Source organism: Rousettus aegyptiacus, unplaced genomic scaffold (genome assembly GCF_014176215.1).
Source record: "Rousettus aegyptiacus isolate mRouAeg1 unplaced genomic scaffold, mRouAeg1.p scaffold_m13_p_5, whole genome shotgun sequence".
Taxonomy (NCBI): Eukaryota; Metazoa; Chordata; class Mammalia; order Chiroptera; family Pteropodidae; genus Rousettus; species Rousettus aegyptiacus.
The window spans coordinates 119,564,784-119,590,135 of record NW_023416308.1 but is presented as its reverse complement, the minus strand read 5'-3'; the positions used below and the strand labels follow the sequence as shown (position 1 = coordinate 119,590,135).

The following is a 25,352-nucleotide window of genomic DNA, read 5'->3' as shown; positions in this document are numbered from 1 at the left end:
TGCACACACGCGCACATGCACACACACGTTCACTGCACACACTCTACTCCTAGAACCCGGAACCTCCGACCTCGGCCAGGCCCCTGCTCCAGTCCGCTGTCCGCGCCCGGCAGTTCCCTAGACAACCAGGCAAAGCTGCCGCGTGGAGCCGAAGCAGCAGATGCAACTGAGAGTGAGAATGACACTGAGCAGCCAGGCCCGAGGCGCCTCAGCGGCCTCACGAGCTGCTCTGCTTCACCCCGCGAAGAGGCTCAAACCCACTTGCCCCTGCAGGGTCTGGCACCGACGGGGCCCCACGTGGATGGCCCCGCGCTGGCCCGGCCTGGCCCACGTGTTCTCTCCCACGGAAGGGAGGTGCCCTTGGGCCCCATCCTCGCCCCGCCCCCAGAGAGCAGAGCTGACCCCCCGCCCCCCAATCTGCATTTGGAGCGCAAGGCCTGGCTCCCAGCTGGGCTTGGTAAATGACAACTGGCATTGAACACATGCATGACGCGGGCCACCGGGACGCAGGGGGAGGAGGGCACAAAGCCTCTGGGCTCATCGGGTCCAGGTGCCGGGCACAGGGGAGGAGCCTGCGGCTTGGCAGGACCGGGGCCCGGCCTGGCAGGGGCCCCATGTTCTCAGCCCACACTGATGGTGTGTGGCGCATGTTTACCTGCTGACTGTACAATGGCTAGGCTAGGTCAGTGTGCATTTATACGGGGTGTCCTGCAGGAGCCAGGTGCTGGGGCTGATACGGAGAAATGAGGCTGGTGCCCGCCCTCGAGCGCCGTCGAGAACGGGGGCCTCGAAGCCTCTCCGGGGGTCAGATCGTGTGGTCTGGGGGTCCTGAGCCTGCACGAAGGCGCTGCCTGCCACTTGAAGTCTTCGTCCTGGGCCTGTCGCTTAAGCGGTGTGACTTTTGCCAACCTTACCGTCACCGTCGATAAAATGGGTCCAGTTGTCCCATCTCTCTCACTGGGCTGCTGTGGCCAGTGAGTGCATGAGCCTAGATGGCCACAAATCGTGGCCCAGGGGAAAGACTTAATGAACGTCGGTGAGGATGACGGTGACGGTCAGTAGAGATGTGGACGTAGCTGGCCAGCCACCCAGGGTCCTGAGCGGGGACGTGGAGGGGGGCGTGAAAGGAAGCGGAAGGCAGAGGGGCTGCCCTGGCCGGACGCGGTCAGGCCTGCGGAGCGGCGTGCACCCCTGGGAGGCTGTGAGTGTCCACGGAGCAGGTGCTTGGAACAGGGCCTGGGACACTGTGACTGGCAGCGATGACAGCAGTGACAGTGTTCTGGCCATTCGGGGAATCGTCCGAGCCCCAGGGACCGTGACGGGAAAGGAGTGGACAGGCAGGTGGGAGCCGAGCCACAGGGGACCCCACCCACGCGGCAGTTAGGCTGCGTCAGCCGCTGTAACAAATGAACCCCTGGAGGGCAGCGTAATGCGATAGACCTTTAATTCTTACTTTACCAGTTCAGTGCGCAGAGACCAGAGGTCCCCCCATGCCGTTGGGCCCAGGAGCCCCGGCTCAGAGCTGGGAGAAGCAGAAGGAAAGGGCGGGGAGGGCACCTGGGCTTCCATAGAAGCCAAGCTTGGAAGGGACCCCCCGCCTTGCAATGGGATGTGCTCACATTCCATTGGTGGAGAATGGTCACATGACCATGCCTGGGTGCAAGGGCAGCTGGGAAACGTAGTCCTAGTTGAACCCCACTCCTCCCCTCACCTCCCAAAGGCCACCCCACACTGCATAGGAAGGGGGTGTGCGTGTTTGCTGAGCCAGCCGGCTCTGGGCATAAAAGCAGCCGAAGGGTGTTACGCTGACCCTTCTCAGTGCCCCGGCGTGTGCCCACTTTGGAACTGAAAGCGTGTGTTTCGGGCATTGAGTAAAGTGACGTTTTTGCCTTGGAATGTGGGGTCGAGGAGACTGACAACAGGGAGGGTTCCAGGGCCTTAAATGAGATTTCTGGCCATTTTCCAGAAGGCGGTCCATCATTTCTCCCTGTTTTTTCTGGGGTTTAGGAAGGATGTTGTCCGGGAGAGTCCGCCGGGGGGAGGGGACACACGCAAACAGCGAATCACAGCCTGCCGTGCCTGTGCCAGTGCGGGGTTTTCCCCTGCGGCCCGAGCCGTCACAGCTAAGTGTACCGTCCGGGTCATTTCCTGTGACGTTTACGGCTGAATCTGATGAGTAAGGTGGCAGAGAACCTACTAACCAGGAACGTTAATCATGGTCGTTTGCTGGGCGGGGGGGGGGGGTCCCCTTTTTATTTTAGGAGAAAGCAACTATAATCGAAAATAACAATAAACGTTTTTTCCCCAAAGGCAGTCCGTGGTTCTCCGATTTGCTGCAAGCCTCAGCAGCGTGGCTTGAGGCCGCTGCTCGGGCCCCACGGCCAAGCAGGCCACTGCCGCCCAGGCGAGACCTTGGACTTGCACGGCCCCGTCTTCTTTGCAGGGCGCTTCCTCCCGCGTCCCCTGCGAGCCGAGCACCCCAGGACTCTGCCTCTGGAACGGAGCCCCTGACTCTTCAGGAGTCAGCCTTGGGGCTCACATGTGTACCCCAAATTTTGCAAAGTCGGGGCCCCAGGCCCAGGTCTCGTCTTCCTCCCAGATTTTTCCCCAGGAGGGCAGGTCTCACGCCTCATCAGTCGGGTGGACGAGAGGCTGGCCGGCCCCGCGTGGTCCCGGCGTCGGGGCGGTGACTTTTCTGAGTGGTGTTTCTCTTCCCTCCCTGTGCAGACGCCCGTACGGACCGCAGCAAGAAGCTCTTCCGGCACTACACGGTCGGCTCGTACGACAGCTTCGATGCCTCCAGGTAAGATGTGCTGCTTCCTGCGCCCCGCCCCCGGCCAGAGGTGCACGCAGGTGCTGCCAAGGCCCTGGGCCACCCCGCGTGGCGCACTCCAACCCCACGGCTGGCTTCCTCCCGTGTGTCCCCCATGACCCCCTGCACATGGGGGGTGGTTTCCATGCCGCCTGCAGCTGGGGGTCGGGCTGCCGTGAGCTGCGGGGTGGCCTGGCAGCGCCTGGCCCTGTTTGAGGGGGAGCAGCGCGCACGTCGGAGGTGCAGCCCTTGGCCTTGGCCCCGGGCTCTGAGGCAGCACGAAGGCGGCGCAGTGACCGCCCCCCACCCCCGGGAACATTCAGGACCCCGCAGCTCGGGGTTGGCGCCACGTCTGCGTTTTCCACGCTCCTTCCTGCCGCTGAGCCGAGGGTTCTGGACGAAGAGGCTCGTTCCCCTTGACGGACAGAGACTGAGCGCGGTTTCCTTCTGGCCGCTTTCGAGAGGGGCGCCAGGTCCCCGCAGGGGGCCTGGCACCGCGCACCTCGCACCTCCGGTGCCGCCTGGGCCGTGTCCGAGTTTTCCCGCAGGGACCACCTGGGGAGGACGCGTCCCAGGGCCCCAGGGCGTCTCCTCCTTTGCACACTGGGAGGCGCAGGCGGCCCAGGTCCCGCTGGGCGGGGGGCTGTGTCCTACTTTAGAGCAGTGGCTCCGGAGCCCCGGGGAATGACAGGCCGTCCTGGCCAGCGACCCTGTTTCCACGTCAGCCTCTCCCGATCATATCGTCCCTACGCCTGAGGGTGATCTGTCCCTTTGCCTCTGTGATAACGCAAGTCTCTCTCCATGGGGGCCGCAGGTGTGTGGAAACCCGTCCCCGACCCGGCCGGGGGGTGTAGTGTGTGAGCTCGGTGACATCAGCCTGTGCCACAGAGGACGTGTGTCCGGCTGCTTGTGAGGGTGCTGCTCCCGGCCCCGCTGGATGGGCATCCACGGGGCCCCTTCTGAGAACCCCGCCAGCCCCATCTCCCCCAGAGAGGTCCCGGCTGGGGGAGGATCCTGACACCCCGCCCAGGGCTCAACCCACCAGGACCCGGTCTCCAAACGCGCTCACCTGCCCGCGAGGGCTCTAACCCGGTCTCGTTTGCTTGTTTGTTTTTCTGAGTTGAAGTTCACATAACCTATAGTCGCCATCTTAAAGGGCGCAGTTCAGCGGCATTTCGTACGTGCACAATGCTGGGCAGCCGCCACCTCCGTCTGGTCCCAAACGCTTTCGTCGCCCCACGGGGAGACCCCTCACCCGTCAGCAGTCGCGCCCGCCTCCTGGCACTCACCTTGCTGCTCTCAGACGCCCCGTGTAGGTGGAGCCGCGCAGAGCGGCCTGCGGTGCCCGGCCTCCCCGCCGAGGCTGCTTTTGGGGCCCACGCCACAGCGCGCATCCGTGCCCCAGTCTTCCTCCTCTCCCCAATTTTTCTACTGTGGCAGAAAGCGCACGGCACAGCTGACCATCTCGAGCGTCTTTACGCGCACAGCTCAGCGGCGTGGAACAGTCACGTGGGCGTGCAGCCGCCACCACCTCATCCCCAGGCCCCCTCCGTCCTCCCGACCTGACCCTCTGTCCCCACCAACACTCGGTCTCCTCCCCCGCCCCAGGCCCCCACGGGCCCCGCCGCCCGCTTCCTGTCTCTGTGAGCCTGGCTCCCCAGCTGCCCCACAGAGTCGGGTCGTGCGGCTCTGTCCCCCAGCGTCCGGCTCACGTCGCTCGGCACGGTGCCGTCAGGTTCGCCCGCGCCGTGGCGCTGTCAGCGCTTCCTCCCTTTCTGAGGCCGAGAGTCCTTCCGCGTCTGCGCAGACCACGTTTGGTTCGGCCACTTCATCCGTCGCCAGTCACTTGAGTGGCTCCCTCCTGTGGGCTGCTGCGAACACTGTGCCGTGGGCGTGGGTGGGTGAGCGTCGCGGTTCTTTGGGGCGCGTGCCTAGGAGGGGCGCTGCCGGTTACAGCTGGCCCAGGGTGCCCCCTGTCTGACCCCCTTTCTCCCATAGACGAGGTGTGCTGGAGCAGGCATCCCGCGCCCAGCTGGGGCGCCGGGGCCCGCCTCCCGGGGGCTTTGCCGACCGTCCAGAGCTCACTAAGGTCGCCCACTTTCTGGCCCTGAAAGGCATGCTGTGACATGGCCTGGCCCCCAGCGCAGCTCACAGAGGGTGCTCAGAGGCGAGTGGCTTCCGGGAGCCATGCCGCGGCCTGGCCAGCAGAAGGCGTGCGAGAGCACGGCTGCCGCTCGGCGACCGGACGGGGCCGTGTGAGGCGGCGGCGAGCCCCCCGCCACCGGAGTGTCCCCACAGTGTGCCGCCGGAACGTCATGGAAGGTCGGAACAGGCGACGTTCTAGGTCCCTGCCGGCTCTGCGCTGTGCGCGCTGACCGCCTGCTTGGCGCCAGGATGTGGACCACAGAGGCAGGGCCACTTGGCCACACCCAGCCAGTCGTAGCTTCCAGTGCGGGGTAAAAGCTTAGCGGGCAGCCCCGACGCCCCCTGTGAAGGAGTCCGGCCAGCGGTGGCCCCTGCGACGAGGTGTGACGTGAAAGAAGTAAGAGTCCTGGTTACGCCATTTGTTAATTTCCCGTCGCTGGCGCTGACCGCGGCCCTCCTGGTGACCTTAGACCTCGGCGCCGTTTTCCACTTGGAAGGCGACGCCAAAGCAGGGAAGGGAAGTCCACATGGAAGACTGCCCCTCGGCCCCGCGATCGGTCGGTGATGCTACCTCGGTTAGCACAAGACCTTGGAGCTTTTCCTAAGGGGTGCAGGGGCAGCCTGTGGGGCCTATTGCACCCCGGAACTGACCTTATGCAGACCGGAACTTAGCAGAGGTGGTGGCAGGCAGGCAAGAGGGAGCTTGTGGGTCCCACACGCCGCGGTAACCCAGGCGACTGATGGGCATCAGCGTGAGCGGCTGACGGCCGGCTTCTCCAAGTGAGCCAGCAGAAAGCATGGGGGGGGGGTGCGAGCCAGCCAGCAGGTCATCAGCCCACTTCAGAATCCACGCTAGAAATGGCCTAATAAGAGCAGAGGCCTGGGGGCCGCGCCTGCCCTGCCGGCCAATTATCCACCATGGGCGGCTCCTGGCTGAGGCCACCCCACTGAAATGCAAATGTCATTAGAGAAAATGCAAGAGGAAGCCAGACTCAGCCAAGGCAGCCTCTGCACCAGTCGGGAGGTCTCTCCCCTTTGTGCTCTACGTCACAAACTTCACGCAGGGCTCAGCTGACAAGTGGGATGGCCGGGACATGCCCATTGGTTGCGGGATGTGTCCGGCTGCCTAGCCGCGTCCTGCGCAGCAGAATCCTTGCCACCGACCCAGCACACGCGTGACGGGCGGGCCGGGAAGGGCGGGCACACGACCCAGGCCAGGAAGCGGGAGCCCGGGGCCGTTTCTACGCGGGGCCTTACGGAGATGTCAGAGGCCTCACTTCTCAGCATAGCAGCAGACTCTCAGGTTCTGACTCCCCTTAGATCAGACCCCCAGCTTCACGAGCCTTGGGTGTCCAGGACTCTACCTGGGGCAGACAGGGGAGACCCCAGGGTCTGAACAGACTCCGCCCACCCATTCACCCGCCAGCTCTGCATCCAGCCAGCCAGCCAGCCATCTACGCGGTGATCCCCCCGCACGCCCACTCATCCCTCCGCCCCTGCCCCTCGATTCCTCCACCCACACATTCTCCCGCCCGTTCGTCTACTCACCCATCCATATACCCACTCGTCCATCACCCGCCCATCCATCGTTTCCATGTATCTGTCCATCTGTCCATCCATCCATCCATCCACCCAACCACACACCCCCACCTATCTGTCCGCCATCCACCCATCCGACTATCCATCTACCCACCTGTCACTCACCCACCTGCCTATCCATCCGCCCACCCCTCATCCATCCATCCAGCCAGCCAGCCAGTCACTCATCCACTTAAGTCATCTATTTATCTACGTCGATTTAACCAAGATTCATCAAAGCCTGAGTTTTCGGGGGCTGAGGACATGGGGGTAGACAAGGTGAGCACTGTCTCTGGCTTCAGTTAGATCGAAGTCTAGTCAGCCGATGATAACAACGAGGTTATCAAATAAAGCAGAGACTCCTCTCTGTGCTCAGTGCTGGCCTCTGGGCCAGGTTGGGGCAGGCCAGCTCTACGCCAGGGGCCAGGGAAGGTGTCTCCGAGACAGTGGCCTTGGTGTCAAAGCCTGGAGTCTGGGGAGGACTCCGTCCCCCGCAGGGGCACTGCGGTGGGAAGGGGGGGCTGGGCCCAGGAGGAGCGGCGAGCAGAAAGGGCGCGAGGGCCACGTGCTGCGTGCGCCCCGGGCTCCGTGCTGGGAGCGTGCACGTTCCCGTGCCTGCGGCGGGGATGCCCGACGCCCCTCCGCAGAAGGACGACGCAACCTGATCAACTTCGCTGGGGGGAAACAGGCAGGAGGACCAGCGGAGAGCCCTCATGAGACCACGGCTGCCATCCGGGCCCGGGGACGCTGGCGGCTTGGGCTGGCGGAGGAGGCGGGAGAGAGAGGCGGTCGGCCTCAAGATGTGGGGCCGAGTTAGAGCAGACGGGACCCGCCACGGCGCTGGACGTGGGGACGAGGGAGGGCGAGGATGGTTCTCTCTCCGGGGCGTGTGGGGTGGGGCGCCCGGAAGCCAGCGGCCGGCACGCCCAGCCCCTGTCGGCAGCGGGCTCGGCAGGGCCTCTCCTGCCCATCCGCAGTGGCACGCGGGCGGGCCCGTGGCCCTGGGCCCATGTGGGGAACGGGTCGAGAAGGTGCCGGTTCCCACTCTTCCCGTCGCCTGGGGAGACCGGCTTCCTCCTAGAGATTGAATTAGGATGGCCAGTGCTGTCTGGACCCAGAGTGGCTCATTTTCCCGGCTTCCAAACATAGTCCACCCTTTCCACGTCTTTACTCGGTGACTGGAAACATATCCATGTGGCTTAGGAATTCAAAACGTGCGGCGAGTGGTATAGCATGAAGAGGGGGTCCTCCGGTCGCCCACACCCACCGGCCTCCAAGTTTCTCTCCCCACGGCGAGCCCTGGTCACCCATTTGCTGAGGACCTTTCCCGAGATGGACCTCACTGCAGGAGCACATGCGTGTGTTATCCGAAGCCCGTTAAATCCCTTGGGAACAATGTCCTGAGTCTTCTGTCTGACTTTCCGGCCGAGCCCCCGGGTGCCCTTGGGCACCTCGCTGCCCCCCTCTGACCTCCCACCCGTCTGCAAAGCGCAGACCGCATTTCCAGCGCGGGCCCCGGGCCCAGGGCCGTCCGCGTGGGGGTGACTGAGCGGGCACGGGCTTGGCGCCGGCAGCCCCTCAGAGGCACGTGCCGTACAGACCCGGGGGAGGCCGAGTCGCGGACGCGCGTGGGCAGCTGGCTCCCTTGGGAACGCTAGCTCGGCGTTCCCGCGGCCGCCTCCGCGTGCGGGTGGTGGGGACTGAACGGCGAGGCGCGCGGCGGCGTCGACTGCCCCCCTTCTCTCTCCACCGTTACTTTACGCTTTCACGTTGTTTTGTCATCGCTTAGACTTGAAAAGCGGGCCCCACGTGTGCGCGTGTGCGCGGGCCGCGTTCCCGGGAAGCAGTCTCCGTCTCTGCCTGTCCTTCCCGGCGGCTGCGCCAGGGCAGCGCTTTTGGGGGGGGCGGGGGCGGGGAGTCTGCCTTTCGTTCCCGCGTGCCTGTGTTCTCGTTTCGCGAGTGTGTGTTGCTTCTGTGATTTTTTGAAACCGAGAAGAGGGTGAGGTGGCTCTCGGGCACAGGCCCAGTGAGACGTCACCGCAGCTGCACACCCCTGGGCTTCCGTCCCGCGCGACCGCCTGCCCACGGCGGCTGGGAGTCGGAGCCCCGGGAATGCACCCCAACCCGAACCCCTTACGGCCCCCCCAACATTGCTCTTCTCCATGTTCTCTCCAGCACGGGGCACGGCACCGCCAGTGCCCACGGGGAGCGCTGGGGCCACCCCCGCCCGTCACCCACCTTTCCTGCTCCCCGGCCCCCGTCAGTCCGTCCCAGGGTCTGCGGGCTCCTGCCCCCTCCCAGGCCCCCCACCGCTCCCCCAGGCCAGGCCCCCCGCTCTCGTCCACGCTGTCCACACCCCAGCACCTGACTGCCCAGGGGGCCTGGTCCTCACCCAGCCCAGGTAGAGCGTTTGCTCCAAACCACGAGGCGGGGCTCGGGGCTCGGAGTGCGAGGAAGCAGTGCCGTTCCGCCTCGCCCAGCCGCGGTCACGTGCCCCGCGTGGCGGAGCAGCCGCTGCGAGCTGGTTTTGCTTCCTTCCTCCAGTGCCCCCCCCAACCCTCATTTCTTCCTCTGACGCCGTGAGGCTTCGCTGAGTCTTTGCCGTCAAAGTGGAGGCTGGCACAGCCCCCACCGCGCCCCTGTCGCACCCCCGTTCTGCTGACTGACTACTCACGAGGGCTCCCCAAACTCCTCCCGTGTCTGAAGCGTTTTAGCCAGAATCCGTTGACCCTTTGCTCTGTTTACATCCATGTTTAAGTCTTCCCGTTTCTGCCGGCACGATACGTTGGATGCAAAGTGCAAAGCCGGCGGCAAGCCCTGCATTACCATGGAAACGCAAACGGTGGCGTCTGCTCCACAGCCGGCGGGGACGCGGACCCCCATGGCACGCCCGTGAGAGGGAAGGTCTCTCCACAGCCCAAGCCAGGGGCTTCCCCCCCCCCCGCCCCCCGCCCTCGGCTGGCCGGTTCATGCCGCTGGGTCCACGCGGGGCGGAGACAGCGCCCACGCTTCGCTCACGAAGCTCTCGTCTCTCCTGGAGTTCTGGCCGCCCTTGTGTTTTTCTCGTGGGGAAAGAATCCTGTCCCCTTCAGCAGTGCGCAGAAAGGCCCTCCTCTTTCTCTCGTGGTCCTCTGGCGGTCCGCCCAGGGCGGGGTGGGGTCCCCCGCGAACAGCCCTGTAGAAGTCCAGGTTCAGAATAACATAGTTTTCCTCCCGCACGGTAAAGATGTGGCCCCAGGGTCGTCCCGCCCGGCTGGCTGCGGTGAGAGCTCGGGGCGCTGTCCAGGGCTCACCCCGGTGGAGGTGCCGCTCGGGGACCCTCTCAGAGCCTCGTAGGAATTTCATCAGACCCGGCTTTTCCTTGCTGCCCTAAAGTGCCCCAGCGTTGGGTCTGGGTGTGAGTCCTGCCATTTATGGTGTTCGCTGTTCTGAAGCAACTTGAGCTCTGCAAATCTGGTCGCGCCCCCTTATCCACAGGGCACGCGTGCCCAGCCCCCCGGTGGATGCCCGAAACCGCAGACGGCACCAGCGCTCACATGCGCACGTACAGAGCTCCCCCGTCCGTGTGTGGCCGTGACGAAGTCTGCCTTACGAGGCAGGCTCAGCAAGAGATTAACGGCCATGACTCGTAATAAAGTAGAGTGGTTGCAGCAACACGCTGTAACGAAAGCGGCGTGGACGCGGCACCGTTCAGTGGAACGAGGGTCACTTGACCCCGTGACAGCCGATCGGGGCACCGAGCCGGCTGAGGGGCGGACGGGTGCGGGCTCGGATGGGGCGGAGGCGCTGGGCAGAGGTGCGAGTCACGTCCTGGGGGGACGGAGTGGGTCGCACGAGATGTCGTCACTGCTCAGAACGGTGCGCAACTCAACGCGAATCGCTTGTTTCCGGAAGCTTCCGTTTCATTTTTCCGGGCTGCAATTGCCAGCGGTAGCTGAAACCACAAAACGCACAGTGGTGGTTGGGGGTGGGGGGAGCCGCGTCTGGCTCCACTCCCCTGAGAACCGCCGTGCTTCCCCGTCCCAGTCTCCCTGGACGTCCTGTGGACGCCGACCGCGCCCCGCCTGCCCCTCGCTGCCCCTCGCTGCCCCTCGCTGCCCCGTGCCGGCCCACTCTCTGCCTTTCCGCTCCGCGCTCTGGGAAACGCCCTCAGCTTCCAGCCCGTCTGCCTGAGTTGTTATGTTGACAACCACGTCGTTATGTTCGAGAGCTCTTCCCGTCGGCCGCGGGATAAGCATCTGAGGCGCGCGAGGGGGTCCTGGTCCCTTGGAGTGCGGCAGGCGGCCGCCGGGCGGCCGGTCCGCACACGCGGCGGCCCTCAGAGCAGCGCCCGGCTGCACGGCGTGCGCCTCGCCCCCTCCCCGGCCAGGGCGGCGACAGACACAGGTGCCCGTGCGCGTGTGCCGGATGCCCCGAAGCAGGATCCGGGCGGAGATCCGATCGTTTTGGAGGGAGCATGGCCAGGCGGCCTGGGGATGGGCGGGAAGGACAGCGACAGGTCCCAGGGACGCTGGGTCCACCGAGTGGAGAGAGGGGTGGACGCGGCCTGGCCAGGGAGGGGTGCACGATGCCCAGGGCCAGAGCGACCCGCACGCCCCCCCGGCCCCCCAGTCGCCAGCCCCGTGACCCACACAAGTGCGTTTGCTCTCTGTCCACCGGCGGCGTCTGAGACTCGGCAGGTTGGCGGCTGATTCTGCCTCGTCGGGGGCTTCGCGATTCAGACCCAGCAGGGAGCTGAGCACGGGCTGGCGCCGAGTGTGGGTCCCAGGTGTGCTCCAGTTCCGAGCCCCGCGGGACGGCCCGGGGCGGCGGGCTGGGCTGGCCCGGCGAGGGCTCCCCCAGCAGTGAGTGGACCCCGGCCCCGTCACAGCCAGCGTCCCCTGCACTCTCCTGTGGCACGGGCCGGGCTCTGGGGCTCAGACCAAAGCAAGGCGTTGGGGGCGGGGTGTCTTCTGTCTGGGGACGTGCTCAGACGCCCCCAAAACAGCAGGAGTGTCCTCCTGATCCTCCTGGGGCCGAGCTCAGAAACCGCTCGGTTCAGAGGTGGGGAGCCCGTGACCTTGGGGTTGGAGGCTGGTTCCTGGAGTAGTGAGTGTGGCCCTCGGGACACTCCGGGACAGCCGGCTCTTGGGGAGAAGCCAAAGCTCTGACGGCCCAGGACACACGGCCTCGGGTCGGCCTGGTCAGTGGGGCCAGCCGGGAGGCCCCAGCACTGTTTTTCTGGGCCCAGTGGCCCCTGCGTGGCAGCAAGGAGCCCCCCTCAGCACGGGGCTGCGTCGGGCTCAGAGCACCCTCAGGCCACATCTAGTATGTCCCCAGGTGGGAAGTGGGTGTGGGGGGGTGGGAGCGGGGCCGGAGAGAGCCGGGGTGGAGGAGGCGGAGGCTGGCGTCCCGTGTGCCTCCAGGCTGGGCCCCGGCTTGGCCCCCAGCGCGCCCCCGAGGCTGCCTCGTTCCCCACCAGGCGGAGCAGGCGGCAGCGGCTCCCAGGGCCCCACTGTCCGGCAGCTGGACGAGGGGCTCTCACTGGCCCCCAGATGTGCTCTGTGCTCCGGCGGCACCAGCAGGCTCCACGCCCCTCCCCCCTCGCTGGTTCCCGCCTCCCTCCGCCCTGCAGCCTCTGCCAGTGTGACGATTCCTCCCGTGGCCGAGTTCAAGCTGCCAGCGTGAGGTCACTGAGTGCAGAGCCCGCAGGACGGGCCCACAGCCGCCCGATGGCTGGTAGGAGCCCGCCCCAGCCCCGCCTGGCGTTTGTGAGATGCGCGCTCCCCGCCTGCCCGCAGCCTGCACTGGGCGCAGTGCGGTTCCGTGCCACGGGAGAACCTCCCTTCCCACTGCACCCCGCCCTGTGCCTCGGCCCACGCTGGCTCTGCGTCCTGGCCTGGGCCCGTCGCAGGCAGGTGGAGCGCGAGGGGCAAGGGCAGGTCGGGGACGTGGGGCAGGAACCGTGCCCCACGCGGGCCTCGTGCCCACAGGCTGCTGCCGTCATTCCCTCCAGGGTGGGACGACGTGCCAGGCGCCGTCTTGGCCCCGGGAGAGCCCGGAGAGAGCTCGGGAGCAGGTGCAACTTGGAGAACCCTGCCGCCTCCTCCCCGCACCTCGGGAGGTGGGGGTCAGATGGTCAGCAGCTCCAGGACCCCCGTCCACACTCCAGGGTAGCTGCCAGGCGGCAAGCAGGGTTCTGCTCCTCGGGCACATGCTGATCCAGACCTCGCTCCGACAATCAAGGTCAAGGTGTGGGCTGGCACGGTGGCCGGGAGTCTGGTGTGGCAGATGGCGCCATCGGGTCCGCGGGCCCCTGGCCTGCGGGTGGCCCGGTGGAGCCCGGGCTGCTTGTCGATGAGCAGGGGCGAGGCAGCAGCGAAGGGGAGAGGCCAGTGGGCAGGGCTCTGCCCTGGACGCCTGGGAGGCGGGAGGAGGGAGGCCCGGAGAAGGCCGGCATTGAGCCTCGGCAGCCTGGCTCCTGGTGGAGTCGCTGCTTCCCTGCCCCTTGCTCTGAGTGCGACCTCCTGGCTCGTGGGCCACTGTCTTTCCCAAGCTTCTGGGCTTTCGGACAGAAGGCAGGGGGCCCCGGGCAGCACCCCTTGGGGGCATGGCCAGGGCTGGAGTCAGGGTCTGAGCCGGGTTCTGAGGGAGGGGTCACCCGTCGGCACCACGGTGCCGCCACCCACGTGACATGCACAGGTGGCTGGCCTGTTACCCCACTCCCGCCTCGGCCTTCCCCCCCGACAGGGGGCAGCATGGGGCAGGCGGCGTCAGGGAACCGGGGAGCGGGTCTGCGACCCTGGGGGCCTGGGAGCCGTTCCCCACATTCCGGGTGGCGGGTAGGTAGGATGGATGATGGGGCAGCGACCCTGGGAAAGGGGACGTGGGTTCCGGGGGGTGGGGGGGCAGGGACGGGGCCCACGGTGGTTCGCTGTCTCTTCTCGTGCGTCCTTCTGAAAGTTGGATTGAGTGTGCAGAGATGCTGTTCTCAGAGACCTGGCCAAATGACGTCCCCACGAGACGACCGTGCCAAACCCCTGGAGCGCGTGGCTGTCACCCGATGTGACAGAGAAGGGGATCTTTACAGATCTTACGATGGGGAGGTGGCTGGGGTTGTCTGGAGCCTCCGAGTGCCATCATCAGTGTCCTTACGACAGGGAGGCAGAGGGGCATTACGTAAGCACAAGGGGCCATGTGACCACAGGCAGAGTGATGTGGTCACAAGCCAAGAATTCCTGAGACCACCAGGAGCTGGAAGGGGCAGGAAGGGCCCTCGCCGGGGGTCCCTGGAGGGAGCCAGCCCCGCCCACGCCTCGACTTTGGTCCAGTGACAACCGAAGTGGCCTCCTGGGGTGAGGCCGGAGCATCCTGGGAGGGGGAGCCGCGGTGTCATGCCTAAGCCAGGACGGAGCCGGGGGTGACAGGGGACAGCACCCTGGCCGTCCACTCCCTGCGTGAGCACCCAGGGGTGCCCTACAAATGACCACAAACCAGGCAGCTGAGAACAACGTAAGTTCATCGTCTCCCAGTTCTCAGGGCCAGAAGTCTGAATCCCAGGTGAGGCAGGACCGTCCTCCTCTCCGCCCCCTCCCCGAGGCTCCAGGGAGGGTCCCTCCTGCCCCTTCCAGCTCCTGGGGGCTCCGGGCGTCCTGGCGAGCGGCCGCCTCAGCCCAGTCTCTGCCTTTCTCCTTTGCTCTTTATGTCACACCCTATTCTGTCCCTTCACTGGATTTAGGACCCCCAAATCCAGGGTGACCTCCCCTGGACCCTTACCTTAGTCACACCTGCAAAGACTGTGTGTCCGAGAAGGACGCGCGTCTCGGGGGAGCGCTCTCCGGCCAGCACTGCCCCCCGCGTGTGTCCAGGACTGAGACCCGCCTGCCACCGGCTTCCCACTCGCCCAGCCCCTTCTCTGGGCCTGGTTCACCGTTATCACGTGGCTCGGGGTGGGGGGTCGCGCACCCCCAGAGGCAGAACTCACACCCCAGGCCCTGCGGACTTGGAGACGGATCACTGTGCGCGCCGGCAGACGGAGAGGCAGGGCCCGAGGCTGGGGTGTCCGTTCTGATTCGCACAGCGCTGGGGTGGGGCGGTGGGCAGCAGTGGACTATGTCCACAACAGAGGAAAGGTCTGGGGCCAGGCCTGAGCTCCGGCGGGGCCGCAGATAGAAGGTACCCATGTGCCGGCACCGTTCCAGGCCCGGGCGTGCGTGGCCAGCAGGACGCGCAGCACCCCACCCTCCCGAGGCTCCGGTCCCAGTGGGGCCCCCGGGAGCGGGCGGGAAGGCAAGGGAAGTCGTTTCAGATGGCCACTGCTGCCGTGCGGTGAGCAGAGCGGGCCCTTGGCATCAGGCAGGCGCCGGACAGCCGCGGGCTGGGCAAGGGGCGGGGCAGGGCGGGGCACGGGCAGCAGTGAGGCTGGACCCGGCAGGGTGGCTGCAGGACCCCGTCCCGGCTCCCTTAGCACCTCGTGCACAGTGGCCTGCTCTACTAGTCGTGGAGGGACAGGAAGTGGGCCCCAGGCCTCCAAGTGCTAACAACGCACATCCCAAGAGAGGATGCTGAGGGCCCCGGGAGGAGCTTGGTGGCCTGAGGGGGGCCGCAGGTGGGCCTGCCCCACGCTAGGAGGAGGGGGCAGCTCCCTACAGCGGAGAGCAGGCTCCCCCCTCAGATGCCCAGCTCCGCTCCGCGCCAGCTGTGTGACCTTGGGGTACTCGGCGAACCTCCCTGAACCACCATTTGTAAAGTAGGGAAGGAAACAGCGCCTCCCTCCCAAGTCTGTCGTGTGAAAGGGGATGGGCGTCCACCGGCCCCGCGTGCCGGGAACACAGCCCTGTCGCCGTTGGTGACGTTTGTACTGTCCGCGTCCCTGTAAACCCGTGCGAGGCACCTGTCCTTGGACTGTCATCCGTTCTCAGTGGAATGGGAGGAAGGTTGGGGGTGGGGGGAGGGAGGAAGGAGAGGAAGACAAGGAAGTGACGAGAGGGCGCGGAAGGAGGGAAGTTCCAGTGAGTGGGCCGTAGCTGACGTTTGTCTTGATAACCTCAGACTCTCAGGTCCTCTTGATGAGTGAGAGCGAGCGCTTGGGAGTCCGTGGGTAGAAGGGGAGTATATGCAGACTGGAAGTCAGGCTGGTTATCTTTCTAAAGACAAGGCGTCTTTCTGAAGACAGGAAGGAAGGATGGAGGAAGATAAATATAGGTGCGGCTGGGCCCTGCAGACAGGCGGCAGGCGCCGGAGCCATGCAGACTGCACAGACGTCTCTCCGTCCGGGCACGCTAACGAGCAGATCATCATTAGGGCCTCGACAGGCCGGTCAGCTGCCTCGGCCCAGGGCGGGGCGAGACGGATGTCCTGGAACGGGCAGCCCTACACTGGGACCGTGGCTTTAACAAAGAATAATGGGGACAATCAGACGAGAATTAGAAAACCTCGAAGAACAGGGGACCATTAAGGAAAGCCACAGTCTAGGGCTTCGCCCCCCGCAAGTTCAGACCACCTGCAACCTGGCGACCGGCTGACTCGCGTGTCTGGAGGGTGAGCCAGCGTGCCGCGCTGCCAGCTCTGTCTTCCGGGTACCGTGGGGAACGGCGGGGATAACCCAAGCGGAGACGTGGAAGGGAGCCGACGGGGCGGGTCCTCCCGCACAGAGAAGGGACACGAGGCAGGGAGACAGGGGCCTCAGTCGTAAGACATCGTCTTCCTTAGGGTGAAACCCGCAGACAGCCGGAGCTGGAGGGCAGTGAGTGCAAGCAGCGGCCTGGCTTAGAGAGGCCTGGTCAGGGTGCTTCCCCTCGGGGGGCAGCGTGAGAGGGTGTGAGCGACTCCCCAGCTCCGAAGGAGCCTGAGTTCCGGAGACCTGTCTGTGCCATCCGTGAAGGTCGGAGGGCATGGGGGCTCGGTTTAAGCCAGTGACCCTCCACAGTCGTGCGTGGCTGTCAGGTGGGAGGCACCAGCCTCAGTGTCCTGGGACGCTTGGAGGTGAGAGGAGGCTCAGCACCGTGCTGGTTTCAGGAGAAGAAAGTGCGCCACTCAGCTAGACACGACGGACCGGGAAGACTTGACATCTGTGCCTCTTTTCCGGAGTGGGCGAGCTTGGCCACCAAGGCAGCAGGTGCATCAGGTGGTGCTGGCCCGCACCGTCCCCAAGTCCCTGCTGTAAAGAACAGTTCCTGGTCTGAGGCGCGGGAAGAGGAGACGTTTTACTCGGGTGAACATTTTGCAAACTCGGAAACGCAGCCTCTAGTGGGAACCGCAAGTGTGCTCAGCCACCTGTTGGAGAGCAAGGGCCCGCCCTGGTTCCCCGACTGGTCCATTTTCAGGCAGGTGAGGAATTCAAACTGCAGGCATCTCGACTGGTTGAAACTACGTGTTCTGTGGACATTACGGATCCGTTCTGATGGGTCAGTGTACATGCAAATGAGGACATAGCTGTACAGTTCCTATTGGACTGGGCGGGTCTCAGCTCATTGGTTGAAAGACAATCCCAGGAACTCCCTTAAAAGGGTTGACTCATGACAGGAGCCCAGTGCAGGAGGCTGACAGCTCGGTCTGTGGCTTTTCCTCAAAACAGAGTGTGAAAGGCAGGCCTCTCTCAGCAGTGGCCGCTGGGCTCTGGTTACGAATTTGGGCCAGTTAACCACGCGGAGTCCTTCTTGGCAGATATATTGGTTCTCAAGATGCACACCATCTGTGTCTAAAATCTATCATTCTGTACTTAAGTTGGCTTTTGAGATGTTCCCTGGCTCTGGTGTGTCTGTGTCCCCAACCGCACAACAACATACTGGTTATGGCCAGTATACTCCGGATTAGCTGGACTGTGTCAGGAGCCCGTGTCACGGTTAGCAGGAAATTAGCCTTGGCTAAGACCGAGAAAATGACTTTTGTTTAGCTCTCAACCTTCTGAACTGGGTCGGTTTGAGGCGAGGGGCTGTGATCAAATCTTCCTCGTGAAATCAAAGGTTGTGCAGGACCTCAGACCTGTGTCACCAGGGCTCCTGGGTCCCCACTGCCAATGAGGAGTCATCAGGAGAATACAGGTGGGGTGAACCTTTCCCAGCCCAGACGTCACTTGGAAGCAGCTCAATTTATCAGAAAGTGTAACCACCCCAACTTCTGGTCATTTGCCCACATCTGCTAGTTCATGATCAACCTGCCCGCCCTCCCCACTCCAGCCTACAAATGTCCATTAGGAAGCTTTTGGCCGCAAATAAAGAAAAAAAAAAAAACCGTTAATGGTGGCTGAGAAGGGCAAGCCCAGAGAAGGGCACCTCCAGCATTTGCTCCACGGGTCAGTGGCATCTCTGCAAGCTTCTCAGCATTTCCCTCATGGGCACGAGATCGTGGCCACAGCTCCAAGTATCACATCATCAGAGCAAATCCTGTGCAGGAATATAGAGGAAAGAGGGCCAAGAAGCACTCCTAAATCTCTGTCTTGAGTAAAATCTCTCCCAGAGGGCCCTGGGAGACCTGCCCTTGGGCCTCCTTGGCCAAAACCATGTCCTGTGACCACCCATAGCTGCAAGGGAGGCTGGGAAAGCAAATATCCGACTTCTCCAGCCTCCGTAGTGGGAGGCTGCCCGGGGCAGGGCCAGGAGCTGGGTATGCAGGAGGGACAGGGCTCCGTGCCATGCCTCTAAGCACACACACTCATGACGGGCAGCGAGAAGGGCCTCCCGGAAGCGGCGGCTGTTGAAAGTGGGCTTCGGAGAATGAATAGGAGCTCAGTATGGAGAGACGGCGTGCACAGAGAGCCCGCTGCAGGGGGAGAGGAGGATGGGGCCCCAGGGCAGCACGCCTCTGCCGTCCGTGCCGGGGGGCCTTCTCCTTCGCCGGCGGGATCACGAAGCACGGCGCGCACGCGGCCAGCCGCGTATCTCGGCGGCGCGCAGTCACGCGCCTCGCCTGTGCCAGTCGCCAGGCGTGCAGGCCTCTCTGCCTGTGGCTCTGCTCGGCCCGCCGTGTGCCTCCCTCCCGGCATCACGCGGTCCGCCGCCTCCAGTTCCGGCTGCCTGACGCGGGGCAGGACCCACCAGCAGAATCCCCGGGGTGCATCCGGGGTACGCCCTGGGCGTCTCAGATATAGGCAGGAAGTCGGCGATTCCTTCTCCAGGGTGTGCTGGCAGAGCCACACATGCCCCCTCCCATGGGTCCTTCTCTCTCCATCACTGTCTGGGGCGGGGGAAGGGGGCAGGCTTGGAGCACCTAGGGACTGCTCCCCACCCAGCCAGCAACCGACAGGGCCTAGGATGCAGCTTCCAGCCCCAGACATCCTTGCCCGGCCTCCAGCTGTGTGCCCTCGTGCAAATCGCCCGACCCCTCTGAGCCCCGGTTTTTGCCTCCGTAAGTGGGAGTCATGACAGCATCTGCCTCTGTGGACATCACGAGGAATCAGTTAATTGAACAAGCGAAGCACTTAGAACTGTGCCCGGCACACCCAAAGTGCTCACAGACTGAGCATAATTATAATATTTACTGCTATTACTAATTAAGCCTGAATTCAGATCCATCCATAGCTTGAGCCAGCCCAGCATGAAAACCTGGGCACGGTCACGGGGGAGGGGCGCGGGAGCGGGGAAGCTTTGTCTCTCAGAAAGGGCCGTCTGTGTGATCCTCTGGACCGTTCAAGGGCATCCCACTGACGACCCTGCTTCCAAAGTGTGTTCTCCTGTGTCTCCGATGTCATGTCAAGCCCGGCAGCTGTGTACAGGAATGCGTGGCTTGTGTGGGGAGACGAAGACGTTCCTGAGCTTTCAGCGTGTGGACCTGCGTGTGGTTGGTTCTGAGGCCCTCACGTACGTTACTGCTTGCGTCGATTCAAGGGTCTTCAGAGCATGTCTTTAGAAACTTGGCCAAATCCGGCCCACTTCCTGTTTTTATACATAAAGTTTTATTGGAACACAGCCATGCCCATAGTGCCATGGCTGCCTTTGAGTCACAGCCAGCTCAGTGAAGCGTTGTCGTGGGGACCGTACGGTCCACAAAGCCTGAAATATGTGCTCTCTGGTCATTTATAGAAAGTCCGACAACCCCTGGGCGAGAAGCTTGACAGAGCCCCTTTCAAAGGGCTCGCCAAGGTGCTCCACGTGGAAAGGTGTCTCCTTCATGCTCTGCGTGACTGTTCGAACTGTCCCTTCGTGCCGTGGCTTCTTAACTAAGCTTCAGCACTTGGAAGACAAACAGGATATTCTGCAGAGGGGGGCAGTGGTGCAGGGGTGGACAGGGACAGCGGCCCCTTCCACTGGGGCCTGGCCCGGGTTTCGCATGGCCTCCCACCTCAGGAGTCTGTGCTGGTTGAGCAGGTGGGCCTGGCAGAGAAATGCAAGTCCAGGGCGAGCCCTCCAGCCCCTCGCCGGCCCAGGCTCGGCCTCCTCTCCAAACCTTGGGGTGCCGGTGGCACCCACACTCAGTCCGAGTCCCACGAAAGGAGATGGCTTCTGGTCGTGTAGCCGTGGATGATGTCCACCTCCCCCCGGAGGGACTCGGGAGCTGGCCCACTCGGCGCAGACTTTTGGGGCCAGTTTCGAGACCAACAGATGGGGCAGGCCTGGCCTGTACCCTCGTTGAGGCGCCAAGCAGTCGTGCGGGTCCCCAGGTTGTTTGTTTCCTCTTAAAGAGCCTTCAGTTCAGGGCCGAGGGCAAGGTCTCCAGTTGACCCCGTCACTGGCTGAGCCGTGTGACCCTGAACCGACGCCCCCTGCGCCGGCTTCACGGACTCTCCACGGCAGTGACTGCACCGGCGTCAGGGCTGCGAGGGTCACAGACGGAAGCAGTGCGGGGTGTCGCTTCGAGGAGCTCTGCGGGCGCCGCGCGCCCTCCTGCAGGCGGCGGCCCCCCAGGCCTCCCCGTTTTCCCAGGACCAGCCTGGTCTTCAGACTGAAAGCCCTTGTCCCGGGAAACCGCTGCACCCAAGGCCACCCAGGCCAGCGGGTCCCGCCACCTGTGCCCCTGACCGTTGGCCCGTCCCAGCTCAGGTTTCATTCGTCGCGTGCATATGCATCAATTAGGCGCCGACTGGGTGTTCTGGCCTTTGCGGTCGGGAGAACGCAGGCCAGGCAGCTGAGGCTTGTGTCCAGGGTCCCGCTGCCAGCTCTTGCGAGAGCCAGGACTGAAAAGTGGGCCTCCCTCTAGACCAGCCCAGCGCTGAGGCAGACGTGAGGTCGGCCTGTTGGAGGAGAGGAGACAGCAGCGTGGCTGGAACTGGGAGATTTAGGAGGAGACGGGGCCCGGGTCGGATCACAAAGGGTCTTAGCCATGGTGGGGAATTTGGACTTTTGTATCCAGTTCTGATGGGAAGCCACTGGAGCACGTGTAGAAGATATTAGATATGTAACATATTAAATGTCACATTAGAAGTAATACACTTTTTATCACAAACAGCCGGTGCTTTGCGGGCGAGGATGTGGACGCCGAGGTCGCAGAGCGGGTGTGGTGAGGCCGGGGCCCCACACGGCCTTTCAGTTCCCACGTGGCTGGTCCCACGCTCCTGTTCACCTCTGTGGGGAGCAGCTCTCGCCCCCCGTCCTCGCCCCGAGTGTGTGTGAGCTGAGTCTTCGTCTTCCCCACCGTCTGTCCTCCGTGTTTAGGAAATGCTTTGGGGTAATTCATTACAAAACGATGAGACAATGCAGTTCCAGTCGCGTCTTTGCACGCTGTGGCTTCCGTTGGGCCTCGCGTTGCCGATGCTGATCGTGGGGGAGGGAGCCGGGTGTGCCGAGGGCGGGCCGGGCGTCGTCATGACGGCCGCTCGGAGAAGCTGGAGAAGCGGCTGCCTGAGCCTGCCGCTCTGCGGAGTGGGCGTGTGGGCGCCATGGGGACAGAGCCCAGCGTCCTCACCACTGCCACGCAAAGTGACGCTGCCCCCAGCTCGAGTGGGCGTTGGGCTCCCGGGAGCCGGGAGCAGCGTCGTTTGTGAATGAACCACCCACATTCGCGTCCCCCGCCCAGCCCCCCTTGGCACGAGCGGTTCTGCACAGATGCCTCTCGGAACACCGAGGCGGCCCCGAGGGGAGCGACGGCAGCCCCCCTCCGCGTGCCGGGCAGGGGGCCGTCGGGCCTGACCGGGAAGCAGGAAGCAGGGTGCGGAGAGGAGCAGCGTGTGTGGCCGAGGGCTGGGAGGTGACAGCGGCAGCGAGCGACAGATGACTCGGAAGCCTCCTGCGCACTCTCGGCTGGCCGCCTTCCCAAGGACAAGGCCGGCCCTGGCCCTGCTGCCTGCAGAGTGGCCCTCTGCGCCACTCTGAAGCCAGCGCCGCCGCGGGGCGCGGGGCCACCTGCCCTCGCCTGCCATCTCTGCCCGGCTGGGACACCTGTTGAGGCCCCCCGCCCCCCAGAAGAGCCAGCGGGCTCTCTGTTTAGCCGCGTCCTTCCTGATTGGCAGAGCCCGGGAATTTCTAGGACAGCCACTGCCACTCCTGGTCCCTGGAGCTCCCTCTTTCTAATAGTGTCCCAGTTCCTGCCTCCATCAGGTTCTGTCACCAAAATGCCACATGAGGAGCGATTTAGATGCGGCTCGTCTCTGGCTTCCGTTCCCCTGCCCCCGAGAAGGCGGGGTGCTTCCACGACGGCTCCAGGAATGGGGTTTCTGGGGCAACAAACACCCAGGGTCCCCCCCCCAGGCACCAGCACCCCCACACCCGGGGGCCATGTGCCTGAGCTCCAACGGCACCAGCCCAGATCCAAACCAGACACGTTCGACGCACCCGCGGGCCACACTCCCTACCCCTCAGCGCCGAGGAACGTGCCGGACGATTCCGAGCGTCCCACCTCTGAGCCGGCGGCCTGCGGCCTGCGAGAGGCGCGTGGGAGCGACGCCCCCAGAGGCCTCCGTGGTTTCCTCGCCGTCGCCCACAGGCCCAGGGACCCGTTCGGGGTGAGGAAGTCCGTCCTGCGAGTGGGAGCCCCGTGCAACGGTGTGTTCACGGACACAGAACTTAACGGGGGACGAGGCCGAGCTCGTGGAATCCGCAGACGGCTAGACGCAGACCCGTCCCGTGCTGCAGTTGGGCGTGGGTTTGGGAGCCGGGAGCCGGCGGGGGCCTCGCACGGCCGGATCGCCGAGGTCGCCCCGCGGCCTGCCGCACACCGGGGCGGAGCCCGCTCGTCCGAGCCCAGGAGCCGCGTCCCGCGTCCGCGTGCCCCTCCTGCTCACCTCTCGGGCACAGCGTCTTCCCCGTGGGGCCGCGTCGCCCCGACCCCCTGGCCATGCCACTTTCCCTCGTCCTCCCCCCCAGAAAGGCCCGTCGCACCCCCCGGCACCCTGCCCCGCACTCGCGTGTGGTCGCCACAGCCACACCTGCCTGCCTGGTGTAGCGGGTCCTGAGGCCACTGTAACAGACGACCACGGACTTCGTGGCTTCAAGCCCCTCCCGGCCCTGGAGGCCGGAAGCCTGGGATCGGGTGTCACCAGGGCCCGCTTCCCCTGGAGGCCGCAGGGCAGGGCGCTTCCTCCGCTCCCCCAGCTTCCGGCGCGGCCGGCGGCCCTTGGCTCGCGGCTGCCTCTCTCCAGTCTCTGCCTTCGCCTTCCCACGGCCTCCCCTCCGCCTCTGCGTCTCAACGTTCCTCTCTTCGACGAGGACCCGACATTGCTCCTAGGGCCCTCACACAATCCAGCGTGAACTCGTCCTGAGAGGCTTAACGAGTCACGTCCGCGAAGACCCTGCCTCCACGTCGCGTTCCGGGCGTGGGGGGCGGGTGCACTGCACCCATGATGCCTGCCACTCGCCCCCCCCCCCCACTTCCCGGCACCAGGGACCCACCCGGTCCTTTGCCTCACACCCAGCAGGTGTTCATTCGGCTTTAAGTGATGGCCGCATTGGTTCGCTAATTAACGGGGTGGCTCAGTCACTGGCCCCGACCGCTTCTGAGCTCCAGTTCCAGACCAGAGGCCAGCCCCAGGGCCCCGGCAGTGCCCACGACGGCCCTTCCCATTGGCGCAGGGCAGGGCGGGCAGAGCCACCCCGGGGCCCCACGCGCCGACACGTCTCGGCCCCTCCAGGCCGGGCTTGCTGGGCTCGGTGTTGACACCTCCTCCAGGACCTGGCCTCGCTGCCAAGACAGCTTGTCCAGTGACTGACAAATCCTAAACGCCAGCTGTCCTCCCTGGCACCTCTCCCTCCTGGACCGAGCGAAGCGTAGCCTTCCCGCAGGCCCAGCATGGGGCCCCGCGGGGAGGGCGGGACCTCGGGCCACAGTTCAGCGCCCCCCGCCACCTGGCCGCCTGCCAGGGGTGTCTGCAGCGGCCTGCAGTCTGTCCTGGTACGAGCTGGAATGAGGTGCCCCCACCTTCCTCAAGCTGTGTCCCGTCCATCTGCACCAGAATCGCCCTCGTAAAAACAGGGCTCTGTGACGGCCGCGGTCACACCGTGCGCCGTCCGCACAGCCATATCTGGGGGTGGACGCCCACCCCTCTGCCTTCCACAGCGCCCACTGCATTTTGGGGGCAGTAAAGTGCCCCCTGCCCTGTTCAGAACACACATTTGAGGAAAGTACAGGAGGATCCCATTTTTTGTTGTTTAATCAATGAACGCTGGTAGAAAGAGTCACCAAGAGCAGACCCCGTGTCACGTAGGGAGAGTCAGAGAATGGGGATGCACGTTGGCTCCGGGGAGCCCGCGGTTACCAGCCTAGCAGGGGCGAAGGGGCCTCGTGGAGGGAATGCGCCAAGCAGCCCCTGGCTGGGAGGGTCTGGGGGGGACGGCCTCCTCCCATCGGCCGGCCTGCGAGTTAGCCAGTGTTGGGGGACTTGGCAGACACAGGAGTGGGGCACACAGGGCAGCGGGGTGCCCAGAGGCCCGGGGTGCGAGGAGCCGGGTAAATCAGAAGGCCGCGTTTGGGGCATTTCAGGGACTCGGTGGGAAGGCCGGGCTGCGACGTGGTCCGTGGCCCCAGGCGGCCAGGGGCAGGCCGAAGCAGGGTGTGGCGGACTCCCGCGGGGGGCCGTCTGTTTCACTGTGCCCCATCCCCAGGGGCCAGCCGGCCTGACCAGGCCCAGCGTGGGGACCACGCAGGTGCCGAGGCTGAGCCCCACCCCGCAGTGTGGGGCTGGGCGGGCCGGGGCGGGGGCCGGGGCGGGGGCCGGGCAGCCTCTGGCTCTCGGGGCTCTGCGTGGAAGCCGCATCTCAGGGGCGCAGCCTCCGGCCGTGGCCATCGTCCTGAGAGTTCTTAGGTTCACAAACCGGCAGGAGGCGCCCCCGGGCATCCCATCTCCCAGAAGGGCCTTCCTCAGGCCCAGTGTGGGGCTCCCGGTCTGGGCCAGGGGGCGGGGCAGTGGCGGGAGGAGGCCGCACGGTTCTGCTGCGTGGACCCGCAGGCGAGCTCCCGTTTCGAGGGGCCGGCTCTCCGTCTGCGTCCTCACTCTTGGGGCCCCTTGCTCTCTCCTCGGGCCTCCTGGGCCAAGCCAGCTGCGTGCAGCCGGCATTTGGCAGTGCTGAGCGGCTCCTGCCTCCGGGTGCAGCCAGGAATCAGGGGTGCCCTGGAGCCCGCGCCCCTCGAAACCCTCCCGCGGTCTGCCTCCTGCCTCCTCCCCGCCCCCCGCTCTCCCTGCCCGACTCCCCGCCGCGTCCGTGCCCATTCTGCTCCACCCCGTGAACCTCGTGGGGGGTGTGGCGCCATGCTGGGTGCCGTGGTGCCTGGGGCAGCATGTGGGGTGCAGCCACTGTCTCTCAGCACCCCACATCTCCACGGTGCGGCACTGGAGGGCACATGGGGATGCCGACGAGGATGGTTCCCGTGCTGGGGGCCCTGCCCTCGCATGGGAGTTTGGGGGTCCTGTCCCGCCCGCTCTTCAAAGCCCCTGCGAGGCAGGTGTGATAACGTGCCATGCAGGTGGGGAAAC

The 25,352-nt window shown here is 65.0% G+C and overlaps 1 protein-coding gene across 3 annotated transcripts in view; it reads left to right on the top strand.

Moving 5' to 3' along the window:
• Nucleotides 1–25,352, top strand: part of SHANK2 (SH3 and multiple ankyrin repeat domains 2) — a 303,870-nt gene that overhangs the window by 176,460 nt on the left and 102,058 nt on the right. For all 3 annotated transcript variants that reach the window (XM_036220412.1, XM_036220411.1, XM_036220413.1), the window contains one exon: nucleotides 2,728–2,803. In XM_036220412.1, the coding sequence (XP_036076305.1) occupies nucleotides 2,728–2,803 (76 nt within the window). The remainder of the gene's footprint in view (nucleotides 1–2,727; nucleotides 2,804–25,352) is intronic.